Raw genomic sequence first — 11,733 nt, forward strand, 5'->3', positions numbered from 1 at the left:
CTCGGAGCGGCTCCGTGACCGACCCCTCCGGGCGGCTCCTGCTCATCCCGCGCATCATCCTCCGGCCGCCCGCCCAGCTCGTCCCCCACATCCGACCCCCGTCATCTCCTCAGGCTACCCCCATCCCGCAGGTCAGCTCCTTGGTCAGGACCCAGGTCATCCTGCCCTATCATCCCCACTCATCTCCCAGATTGTCCTCCTGCAGCATCCCTCAGGTCACCTTCTCGGCCGTCCCTCAGATCATCTCCTTGGTCATCCCTCAGGTCACCTTCTTGGCCATCCCCCAGGTCATCTCCTTGGTCATCCCTCAGGTCACCTTCTTGGCCRTCCCTCAGATCATCTCCTTAGTCATCCCTCAAATCATCACCTTCTCATCTCCCAGGTCACCTCCTTGGTCATCCCTCAGATCACCTCCTTGGTCATCTCCCACATCATTTCCCAGTCATTCCCCCCAAGTCATTCTCTAGATCATTCCCCAGATCATCCGCCCTAGTAATCCTCTGAGGTCATACCCCAGATCCTCCCCCAGATCATCCCCTCAAATCACCCTTCCAGGTCACCCCCCAGATCATCCCCCCAGGTCTCTCCTTTGGTCATCCGGACAGGTCATCCCCTCAGATCATTTCCCGGGTGATCCTTAGGTCCAACAGTACCTCTTGGGGAGGTCTGCAGGCCTGTCCTGAAGCTCCCACAACAACAAATCCAAGGTTTTCTTCTGCAAGTGTGCCACCATCAGCCCACCATCTCCACTCAACTTGTGCCATTATCCAACTGCTGCAGGAGTGAGCTGGGGAGCACCTGCGCCACCCTGTGCAGGGGTGACCACGCAGYTCCAAGAGCCACCACACCACCACAGACATAGCTGTGGGGCAGGCTTGGATTTCATCCATCTGTCACACTTGAAGCTTCCATTTCATAACTCTTGTTGCGGCAGATCTGTGGGAAGGGTTTTCTTCATGGCAGCTGTGGAGGGTTTCCAAGCAATCCTGGAGGGTTTCCAGACTGTTGTGGTTGATGAAGGCCCTTTGTGTGTCCCAGATGCTCCTTCGTGCCCTTTGGCACCCATAYTGCATGAGTTAAGGCCAGCACCTTGCACCACATGGGCTCAAGGAGCCCGTTCATCACCCACTTTACCTCAAGAAAGGAGGACAGAGATGGGAGGGTGGAGGTACGATGGCGTATCTCCACGCAGGAGCAGAAGTAGTTCTGCTCCCCCAAATAAACGACTCACATTCAGTGGCCTACAGAAGGGAGAAGGATGAAGGGAAGGCAGCTGCAAGGTGCCATCAGCCTTGCTGTGTTGCMCCTGTCCTGCCACACCTCAAGGAGCGAAACCTGCTTCCCTGCAGACAACCTGGCAGGGACAAGGGCAGAGGACAGCGTGCAATGCACTTGAGAGTGGGCACCAACCACGCAAATATCCAGCCCGTGGCACCGCTGCCTAGAGAGGATCCTCAGTCCCCTTTGCCCTCAGCTTCGGGGAAAGGTGGATCTTGGGTATGGAGCATAGCCAAAAGATTACAGGGAATTTCCTAGAGGCCGTGGCTGTTGCAAGTCCTCGCGGGAAAGTGCGAGATATCCTGGGTGGCAAAGGGCACCTGCACAGTTAGTGCAGTGATAACAGGGCAGAGGCAGGAGGAGCAGCAGCATGGCAGGGCTCCGCGTCCGCTCGGCTCTGTTGACCGGGGCCAACCGAGGGATTGGCCTGGGACTGGTCAAACACTTCCTGCAGCTGCCAAACCCTCCTGAGAGGATCTTCGCAGCCTGCCGGGACCCCAAGGGAGAGCGAGCGCAGGTGAGGTTCAGCAGAGCTGTCCTGGCAGGGGGTGGCAGCGCAGGGCAGCAGGCGCTGCCAGGGCCTCGTCTTGGGGCAGGAGAAGGTTGGAGAGGGCGCAGCTGGGAAGCTCCAAGCCTGCCCTGCAGCTGCCAGCACACAGGGCAGCCGGGCGAGCGCGGCCACAGGACGAGCGGTGCACGGGGTGCGCGGAGGGGCCAGGGCTCCTCGGGGACAGCAAGGGAGCTGCTGGCACAGCACCCGTCTGCTCYGGGGCTGCACGGAAGGGCTGGTGTCTGCAGGAGGGGSCAGCGGKGGCCCGTGGTGCRTGCGGGAGGCTCGGAGCCCTGTCCGAGTGGAGCAGGACACGCAGGGAGGGCGCTGGGCACGGGGAGCGCAGGGGCAGAGCAGCAGTGCCAGGGGCTGCACGGGGCTGGCCGAGAGAGCCCTCTGCCCACGAGTACCTGCCTCTCTCTTGTCCCCTCTCTTGCAGGAGTTGCAGAGTTTGGCGTCCAAGCACCCCAGCCTGGTCATCATCCCACTTGGTAGGTGCTCCTGGCCGTGCCCCAAGGCYCCTGCTCCCTGTCATTGGWGGTGCTGGGAGTTATGAAAGGGAATGGGGCACTTACCTCCTGCTGTGTTGACTCTGTAGATGTCACTGACCCTGCCAGCATCCAGGCAGCTGCAGCCAGAGTCACAGAGCACCTGAAGGGCTCTGGGCTCAACCTCCTCATCAACAACGCTGGGATTGTGAAGTGGAACTCACTTGATACCACAACACGGGAGGAAATGTCTGAAGTGTATGCCACCAACACGATTGGGCCCCTGCTCGTGAGCCAGGTGAGGACCCTCAGCTGCAGCACCCCAGCTCAGATCCACAAAATGTCCCTTGCCCCAGTCTGCTCCCAGAGCTGGATGTCTCAACCTCGTGGAAAGGGTCCAAAGGAGGACTTTGTCCCTCCCTGGGTTCCCAGTGGACTCTCAGCCTGTGGAAAGGCCTGGTAAACTCCAGCTCAGATGGTAAGGGCACAGAGCCACAGGTGTGCTGCAGCGAGGACGGACCTGGTGGTCTGAAGCAGTGGGAGCAGGGAGTCATCTGCCCACTGACTTGGTGCTCTCGTGATGATGCACGGTGGAAGCAGCAGGTCYTCTCTCCTGAACCACGTGCACACAGGCCCTTTTCTCTCTGCTTGCAGGCGTTCCTGCCCTTGCTGAAGAAGGCTGCCCAGGGAAGCCCGAGCTCCGAGCTGAGCTGCAGCAGGGCAGCCATCATCAACATTTCCAGCATTGGTGGCTCTATTGCTTCCGAGTCTAGCTGGGATATGATTCAAATTGTCTCCTACCGCTGCAGCAAGGTATGCAAGGCGCACGGGGCACAAGCTCACTGTCCTCCCTTAGCTCTGTTTTGGCAGACCTAAAGGACATGGCAGAGCTCTGCACATGTTCCCTCCAGGACTTACGGTGTCTCCCTGCAGGCTGCTCTGAACATGCTCACCAAGTGCCAGTCCTTGGGCTACCGGCAACACGGCATCCTCTGTGCTGCCCTCCACCCTGGCTGGGTGCAAACCGACATGGGCTCCGTGAGTGGACACACGGTAGGAGTTTCACTGAGGCCCCTGTGCTGGCTTCCTGCGGGAGGTCCTTGTTACCTAACCCCTTCCTGTCCTTCTTGACCTACCTACTAACAGGCAAGACCTCCTTGCTGGCTCCATCACCTCTGTGGGCTACCCCAGCACTCTGCGGTGACTGCCAGCCCTGGGTGTCCCCTATCACTTTGCTGAGTCCTTGTTCTTCAGGCTCTCTGCTTTCCACATTCTGCTGAGCTGCTTCCTTCCTCTGGCCCGGGCTTGGGGACAGACCTACGCCAGGTCTTAGATACACAGCCACATTTCACCCTTCCCCTTACAGCCTCCCTTGACAGTGGACATGAGTGTGCAGATGATGCTGGAAGTGTTCTCCAAACTTTCCGAGAAGGACAGCGGCACTTTGCTGGACTGGGAAGGGAAAGTCATACCCTGGTGAGACCCCAGAGCAGCATCATGCCGGGATCCTGACAGCAGGTCCCTTTGCTGCTGCACCAAGCTGTGCCCACAAGCTCAATAAAACCGTGTCCTTAAACTGCAGTGCTGCTGAGTCACCTGTGACAGCAGGATGCTGCCTGTGGGGTGTCCACTTGTGGAGGGCAGCCGTCTACCTGTGATGGACCCAGTCCTTGTCCTTGCGTGTACCCTGCCCACAAGCCAGCTCTCCTCATGCAAGGCTGTGCATGGGGACCCCCATGGGCCTACGGGTCCCAGAGGAGCGGATCCAGGCTCTGGAACATCCTCTCCTGAGGACAAGGGAGCTGCGGGCAGATAACATGGCCAGGGGCAGGTGTCCCAGCCTGGTGCCCATCTCTGAGGAGCTAGGACACCCCAGAGGCTGTGGGGCCCAGATGGGGGTCCCTCCTCCCACGTCCCTTGCCACGGGGCTGGAGCTCGCAGGGGACTCCTGGGCTGAGGGGGCACCGGCCGCTTGGGCTGGGGCTGTGTGGGGAGGTGACAGCTCAGCTGGGTCCTCGCGCTCGCCCTGGGGCCAGTGAGTCCAGCTCTGCTGTGACCGCCCGGAGCTGGGGACACGCTGTCCCAGCCAGGAGGGCCCCGTGGCAGCACGGTGAGCGGGATGGGGAGCAGGAGCACAGCAGCGAGGGGGACCCAAGCCAGGCTGCCACCGAGGGGGACAGGAGCCCAGAGCCGCGTATTCCCACCTATGCAGCACCCTGCTCCAGCCCCGTCCTGCCCAAAGGCTGGGGATGCAGAGTCAGCGGAGAGAAGGGTCAACACCACTTGTTTACTGAGACAGGGAGCTGGGGCTGGGAAAAAGGGAGGGACAAGGTGGCTCCCATGCCCTTCCCGACTGCCTCACAGCCCGGGTCCAATAAAGAGGAGCTGCAGAGCGTGGAGGCCCATCGAGGCGGAAAGATGGCAGGGGCAGCGGCACGGGGCTCTGTGCCATCACCAGGGCACGCTGTTCCCTTCCCAGTCRAGGAAGGCTCCGGTGGTGTCCTGTGAGAGGCTGCCCAGCACGGCTAGGATGCCCCGCACGCTGCACTCCACCGTCAGAGGGGCCTGCAGGAGAGGACAAGGGCCAGCATCACCGCCACGGGCCACGGCCGGCACCGGCTGTGCCGGCACGCAGGCCCCAGAGCTGTCCCTAGGGCTTAGGGATGTAAGTGCCACAGCGAGGTGGCCTTGGAGCAAGGAGCAGAGCCGGTCGTGCTGCCCGCTCCCTGCACAGCACGGTACCTTGTCTGTGCCCATGTCAGTCTTCACCCAGCCAGGATGGATGGCCGTGCACAGGATGCCCTTGCCTTGGAGCTCCGCAGCCAYGCACCTTGTCACCATGTTCTGGGCRGCCTGCAAGAGGCATCACCRGCCAGCACCACTCGGGGCGCTGGCTGGATGCTGGGGTGCGCGGAGGYGGGAGCGGGGGGATTTGCAAGCCGGGAGCTGTGTGTGGGGCTGGGAAATGGCACTTGACCCTGCAGGAAAGCACCGGCCCAAGCAGCCCAAAGGGCTCCCTCCCAGATGCTGCCGGTGCCAGGGCTGGACCAGGAGGACCAGGCAGAGGCTGGATGTCCTGGGGCAGGGGTACATGGGCGTCCCATGGGCTCTGCTCCATGGGCACTGTGCATGGGGCCACCCCGCACATCTTCTAGCACCTCATGTTGTTGCTGACATGCCGTGGTGCAGGCGGGCCCCCAGCACCCCGCGGCGCAGCCCCACACCTCCCGTGGCACCTCACCTTGCTGGCGCGGTACGGGTACATGGGGGCCTCGCGCACGCCGAGGCACAGCCCGATGGAGCTCACTTTGGTGGACACGTTGATGATGGCCGCCCTGCTGCAGCTCAGGCCCTCCTTGGCCGGGCCCTTTGCTGCCTTCTCCAAGAGGGGCAGGAATTCCTGCCRCAAAGACACCGGTGCTCCGTTAATACAAGACAAACCCTGAGAATGGTCCTGAAGGTCCCGAAGAAGCACGGCCAGTGCTGGGGGAATGGGCAGAAGAGTCCTCATGCCCACGGTCTTGCTGCCCATCCATGGCTGTGGCTCTGTCCGAAGCGTGAGGACCTCCCCTGCTGAATGACATCCCCGCAAGAAGCCCCAGGAGGCCCCATGTACCTTGGTGACCTGGAGGGGCCCGAYGACGTTGGTGGCGAAGGCAGCGAGCATCTCGCGCGAGCTGGCGGCGCGCAGCGCGGCACGCGAGCAGGTGCCCGCGTTGTTGATGAGCACGTTGAGGCCCTGGCCCTCCAGGTGGGCCGTCACCGCCCGCACCGCTGCCCGCACGCTGGCCAGGCTCACTGTGTCTGCCGGGGCGAGAGAGAAGGGACGGGGAGGAGAGCTCTGGTAGCTTCCATGGCTTCTTCCCACCTCCGATCCGCAGCAGCCGGATAACCCTGAATCCCCCATCCCTCCCTCGTGTGCCCGCAGAGAAATGTGCTGCGGGTCAAGAGCTGCTCTTCTTGAGCAAGCGTTACCCAAAAAGGCAGCGTTGGTTGGAGCAGATTAGGGTGCTAAACATGGGTGGCAGCTTCTCCTTGCTTTTTGGGTTCACCCAGAGCCTGGGCTCCATCGGCTTGGCTGGATTAGCGTTTACAATGAGGCCCTTGGGAGGACTCCCTTGGGAGGACGCCGAGCTGAGCCTATGGGTAGAGCCTTTCTGCTTGCAGGCCTTGGCAAGGCGTAGTTTCATGCAAGTGGGATGATTTTTAAAGAAAAGCTTTTTTCTTTTCTTTTTTTTTTTTTTGCCTTTCTGCTTGCAGGCCTTGGCAAGGCGTAGTTTCATGCAAGTGGGATGATTTTTAAAGAAAAGCTTTTTTCTTTTCTTTTTTTTTTTTTTTTTAAGTTCATTCTTTCATATCCACTTCATATCACTTCAATCTGTCCCCCAGCACYTTTTTTTTACTGATACATGAGATTACTCTTAAGAGGAGCTTAGCTACACTTGCTTTATATATCCAACAAATTTCTGACTGCTCGGGGCTTCTTTTACAGCAGATTCTTGGCCCTTAGACATGGAGGCTCCCAGATTTATTTCCTATTTCATTGCCATTAGGAAGCACCCCCAGCTGGATGTATGTGTTTCAGTGATAGACATCACCCTTTGGGACACAATATACCTGTGCTCTAGAGTCCTTCCACACTGCACAGCGGCTATAGGGGCTGCCAGCATCAGGTGCAGAGATTCAGCTTATCTTTGAATTATATGAAGATAGAGATCTGGTTGAAAACTTCTTTATTTTTTCCCCTTTTAGCAATCTGTGCTTAAATTGATCTTCCCCAAAACAGTTTCCTACAATTTAGCAGTTGTTGGCTCTTAAAACCTCCTTCATTTAAACTCCTTAAAAACTCCTTCATTTCTAGCTTTGTTTTCTTTTTCCTGTGGATGGATTTGGGCTGTTGCTTTAGGATTTGGAGCTGGCAGATGCACCAGCGAGCTGCACCTGTATGTCCCCACCTCCTGCCTCCTACATAAAGGCATCGTGAAAATAGCTGGGGGAGAATTGAGTGAGGGAATTTGTTTTGGGGCTGCTCTGTGTGAATTAGGTGTCCATAAGGCAGCAGGAGTCTTTATAATATTGTTGCCTTATGAAATCAGTGGCTCTTTCTCCCCTAAACACCATTATGTTGTTTGTGACTTTTGGATTTTGAACTAGGTTGGCGTGGAGGTAATTGGAGCCAGCGGGAGACCTTGGGCACGCTTGGGTGCTGCCCACTTGGCACTGGTTTTGCTGGAAGCCCAAATCCTTTCTCCAGATGGCTCATGCAGGCACCCTGTACTCAGCAGCAGCACCTTTGGGGTGCACAGACTGTTGGGCACGTGGCCTCACCTTGGCATTCAAGGGCATTTCTCAGCACAGTCCTTGGCAACTTCTTTGGAGGTGATAACGAGTTAACTGAGTCACAGGCTCTGCCACTCCACCACGGGGGATCTTTGGTGAATAATTAATTTCTCCAGAGGTAGCTGAGTCATTGCGACAAGGAAATGAGGTGGGACGCTTGTTTTGGTGCCACTTTGTGACCCAAAGCCTTGGCACCCGCTTGCCTTCCCACGTGCCCAGCGCGCAAAGGGCGCGGGAGCCGGAGCCAGGCGTGTGGGAAGAGCCGGTTCCTTTGGCTGAGCCGCCCAGCTCGGCCTCCCCGGGGCTGAGCTGCTGCCTACGAGCCAAGTTAACACCCAGGAGTTGCAGCTTTGCTGCAGGGGAAGAAATAAAAAGGATAAGAAAGAGAGGGGAAAAGAAATGGAATGAAAAGAGTCAGGTCTTGGGCACTTTTAAAGGTGATTTCTAGCACCCATTTTTGAAAAGTGTATTTTTCTTACTGGTTTGAAATGATCTTTTATTAACAGGGAGGAAGAACACTAGGAGCAGCTTCTCTTTTTGAGTGTATTTTGTTGGTACAAATTAATTTTGTTACATTTTTTTCACCGGTGTTTAGTTTATTCTGGGACTCGGCTCTCTTCTGCACGTGCTTTAGCAAAGGCTTTGACTTCAGGGGCCACCTGAGATGTCCCTTTTCGGYTGGCCAAGCTTTGGTGAGCAGGGTAATTTTGCTCTTTGCATCACAAATGACCAGCTGGCAATGCCAGGTCATTTTAAAGATGACTTCATTATGAAGAAGGTATTTTATTTCTAGTATTTGGAAAGAAAAAAAAAAAAATCACTGCCTGTTTCTAGTAAAGACTGATTTCAGAAATTTCTTCTCTTAAGAAATTCTGCACATTTACTTTTGAGGTGGTTTGTATTTTAACATATAAGTAGGTAGGCAGAAACTGCTACGCTATTTGCTTTTCCTGATTCAATTTCCTTATTATTCACCCAAAGGAAGCACTGTGGGAAGGAGCTCTGGCTGCTTCTCATTTCCATTGTTACAGGGGTGAAAACTCTATTGCAAGTGTTCTCTTAGCTGCCTGTTTTTATTTATTTAATACKAGCTCTTAAAGAATTACCCTTTGAGCAAACCTTGCTCTCCTGGACACGACTGCCTCCCCAAGGCTCACCTGCAGGAAACCACRCTGCAGCACCCGCTGCTTCTTTAATGCTGCTCCTTACACCCTGCCTGGCACTGTGAGAGGTTAAGTGCATATAGATAGCTTAGCTTTGGACGTGTAAAGCGCCCTTCTGTCTTCTCTGCCTTTTTTACTTCAAGCCCTTGTGCTGTCCAGGTCTGTTTGCTACCTTCTCCTGCTGACAAAGGTCACCAAACCCGGCCAACTTCCAAAGGGACAGGAAACCTCCCAGGCTCAATCCTGCAAACATCCAAAACCCAGCGGTGCCTTTGCACTGCGCATCAACCCATGCTACCAACATGGGGCCAGATTTCCCATACGCATCTTCTTAGCCTATTTCTTCCTTTTTAGCCTATTTCTTCTCCCCCTTTTTTTTTTCCAGGAAGGAAGGCAGGAGGAAAAGATGATCACAGTCACTTCCAAGCAATCTGCTCCCTGGTAATGATGAGTGCTGCACCCTGCCTTGCTTTGCTCTGTGAACCTATGCGTCATGACCCAAAAAGCTACCATGCTCAGGCATCGTATTCAGCACTTTTGGGGACCGATGTCGTACCTGTCCCATAAAACTTGCTTGGTGGAGCTGACCAGACCCACCTCCACCTGCCTCTGAAGCTGGTTTGGTTGCTCCCAGAGGAGAGGGCTGCTTGGGGAGGTGGGGATTGGGCCCCAAAGTTCACGGATTCCTCCCTGCCTGGCAGCGCGGGAGCTGCCTGGCTGCCAGTGTGAAGGCAATGTGTCCAACAAAGCTGTCCCTGAGGGAAACGGAGGGCTAGAGACAGCGCCCRGCGCGAGGAGGAAGATTGCTCCATACCTAGCTGGACCAGTTTGATGCTGGGGTGCTGGGCAGCCAGTTCTCTCAGGGCCTGGAAGCSAAGTGATGGAGCCGGGGTTAGGCGGCCTTGGTGAGCAATGGCAGGGCCGGGTTGCCCGCATGCAGGACCGCGCATCCGTCCCAGCCCAGGATCCGCGAATTCCGCCTCGCTCGCCCCGCGCAGGGCCGTCCCCGTGCCCTGCTCCCAACACTGACCTTCCCACTCGCTCCGTAGGGTTGGCGGCAGGTGGCGAAGACGTGCCGGGGCGGCCGGGGGCCAGCGGCGAGCTGCCTCACCAGCTCCAGCCCGAGGCCGCGGCTGGAGCCCGTCACCAGGACGCTCTGAGCCAGCGYCGCCATCCACGCCGCGCTCGCCACCCTCACAAACTGGCTGCGCCCTGCGGATTTCGGGCTGCTCCGCGCCAGCCGGAGCCCGGGAACAGCCCAGGGTGTGGCCCGGGCTCCCACGGGGATGGTGACAGTGGCAGTCCCAGCCCCTCGCCTGGCCCATGGAGAGCTGGGGGCCCAGGAGCYCCCCGGCAGCCCGACACGGGGAGCATTGACCTGGCAGTGCTGCCCAGTTCACCAAGACTTGATCCCTTTCCTACAACCCCAGTGTCCCAAATCCCTGTTGCTGCTGATGGGCCTCCATTCAGTGCTTGGAAGWACACTTGAAAGACAACCAGAAACCAAAAGAGACCTAAAGAGGCCTGAAATCTGACTTGGCTTTTACAAATGATGTCCYCCAGGGCACCCAGGAGCCATCAGAGCTGGTCCTCAGTGGTCTGCGCCCCAAAGCTGTGGCTACCACCTTGCCCTGGGAGGCTATCGGACCAACACACCCCTGCTAAGTCAGGGCTCCCAYAGCCAAAACCAGCTCCCAGGCACGGATTTGGGGAAGGGAGAGGTGAGTAACATGCTGAAAGAAGCCACATAAAAAATCTCCATAGAATTGACTGTGTTTAGCCCAAGGTTTGGGGAAACCTGAGCTTAAGACTAAAGGGGAAATAAGAAGAGCRGTGGGGTTGGGTCTGTCACATCCAGATGTGTCCAAAAGCACATCGGGTGGATGGCCATGGTCAGAGGGGATGGAGCTGGCTAGTTCTTGGGGATCCCCATAGTTTCAGACCTGGCACTCACCAGAGAAATACTCTGGCCTCAGCCAGCAGCTGCTAAATGGTGGAGGGGCACCAAGATTTGGGGGAAAAAAACATGCTTTCAGGTGACTGCAAGCATAGGAAGAAGATGCAATGATTCCTCCATCTTGGTGATGGTCTCTACGAGATGCCATAGAGAGCAGTTGYGCTGGGTGGGTTTGGGGGGCAATGGCTGGCGTTAGACCCTGGTGCCCTCCTAGACAGGAGGTGTCTCTTGTGGGTGTAACCAGCCACGCAAGCAGTTGCCCTGTGCAGGCTTGCCCGTTCCTGCTGCTATCTTCCTGCAAAACAGCTCCCGGACAGAGGTCCCATTAGGAACCAAYGTGACTGGAGTTTCCACTTTGCCTTTCCAGGTTCCTCGGGAAGGAGAAAAGAGACAGGGGAGAAAGGACACCAGAGGACCAGAACTGGTGGGAATGGCTGCAAGCATTGAGCCAAAGAGACCAAGCAGCAAGTGACCTTTGGAAAGGGCCAACTGTTGACCAATGCAACGGCCACCACGGCCAAAGCAGAGGGCAGCGCAGATGTGCCAGGGCTCTGAATACACATCTTGAAGGCCGAGAGCTTCCAAAAGGGCCCAAACCGGTTGCTGTGGGGACGAGGTGGGACAAATTATCCAACGTGACAAATTATCCAACGTGCCCTTCTGGGCTCCTTGTAGCGCCCGCCGCCCTCCAGGGGACACCACGTCAGTGCTGGCGCCGCCCGCCGCGCCTCAAATGGCGGCGCCCTGCCCGGCTTCTGCCCGGCCGCGTCAYGTGGCCGCGTGTCCCGCCATTGCATCAGCCGGCGGGCGAGGGGAGGGAGCAGCCCCCCTCGCGCGCGGCGGCGGCTGCGGCCAATCGGAAGGCGGAGCCTCCCCGGAGCGGCGGCGGGGGCAGCCAATGGGGGAGCGGCGGCCGGCGCCGAGGGCGGGGCGGCCGCTGCGGCGAGGCCGGCGGCG

General features: G+C 57.6%; 3 protein-coding genes across 3 annotated transcripts in view; 1 reads left to right on the forward strand and 2 right to left on the reverse strand.

Moving 5' to 3' along the window:
• LOC112943183 overlaps positions 1–304 on the reverse strand; it is an 8,015-nt gene extending 7,711 nt beyond the window's left edge. Inside the window, exon 1 of the mRNA XM_026034318.1 lies at positions 269–304. Coding sequence (XP_025890103.1) covers positions 269–304 — 36 coding nt within the window. The remainder of the gene's footprint in view (positions 1–268) is intronic.
• Positions 305–1,618: 1,314 nt separating this feature from the next.
• On the forward strand, positions 1,619–3,864 carry LOC112943296 (C-factor-like). Its single transcript, XM_026034445.1, has 6 exons — positions 1,619–1,795; positions 2,268–2,319; positions 2,427–2,614; positions 2,971–3,129; positions 3,250–3,369; positions 3,683–3,864. The coding sequence occupies exons 1-6, from the start codon at positions 1,649–1,651 to the stop codon at positions 3,794–3,796; spliced, it is 780 nt and encodes a 259-aa protein (XP_025890230.1). The 5' UTR covers positions 1,619–1,648; the 3' UTR covers positions 3,797–3,864.
• A 903-nt stretch (positions 3,865–4,767) lies between these two features.
• LOC112943184 (C-factor-like) lies at positions 4,768–9,993 on the reverse strand. Its single transcript, XM_026034319.1, has 6 exons — positions 9,850–9,993; positions 9,634–9,685; positions 5,933–6,120; positions 5,558–5,716; positions 5,059–5,169; positions 4,768–4,881 (listed from the first exon to the last, which is right to left on the reverse strand). The coding sequence occupies exons 1-6, from the start codon at positions 9,991–9,993 to the stop codon at positions 4,768–4,770; spliced, it is 768 nt and encodes a 255-aa protein (XP_025890104.1).
• Between the last annotated feature and the right edge of the window lie 1,740 nt (positions 9,994–11,733).

The sequence above is a fragment of the Nothoprocta perdicaria genome, unplaced genomic scaffold (assembly GCF_003342845.1).
Source record: "Nothoprocta perdicaria isolate Ctin4 unplaced genomic scaffold, notPer1 scaffold_143, whole genome shotgun sequence".
Lineage (NCBI taxonomy): Eukaryota > Metazoa > Chordata > Aves > Tinamiformes > Tinamidae > Nothoprocta > Nothoprocta perdicaria.

Excerpts from the sequence above, each read along its gene's own strand:
- LOC112943296 (XM_026034445.1), top strand. The coding sequence starts at position 1,649 with ATGGCAGGGCTCCGCGTCCGCTCGGCTCTGTTGACCGGGGCCAACCGA. Across the intron at positions 3,130-3,249 it reads TCTCCTACCGCTGCAGCAAG|GCTGCTCTGAACATGCTCAC; the intron begins GTATGCAAGGCG and ends GTCTCCCTGCAG. Across the intron at positions 3,370-3,682 it reads GCTCCGTGAGTGGACACACG|CCTCCCTTGACAGTGGACAT; the intron begins GTAGGAGTTTCA and ends TTCCCCTTACAG.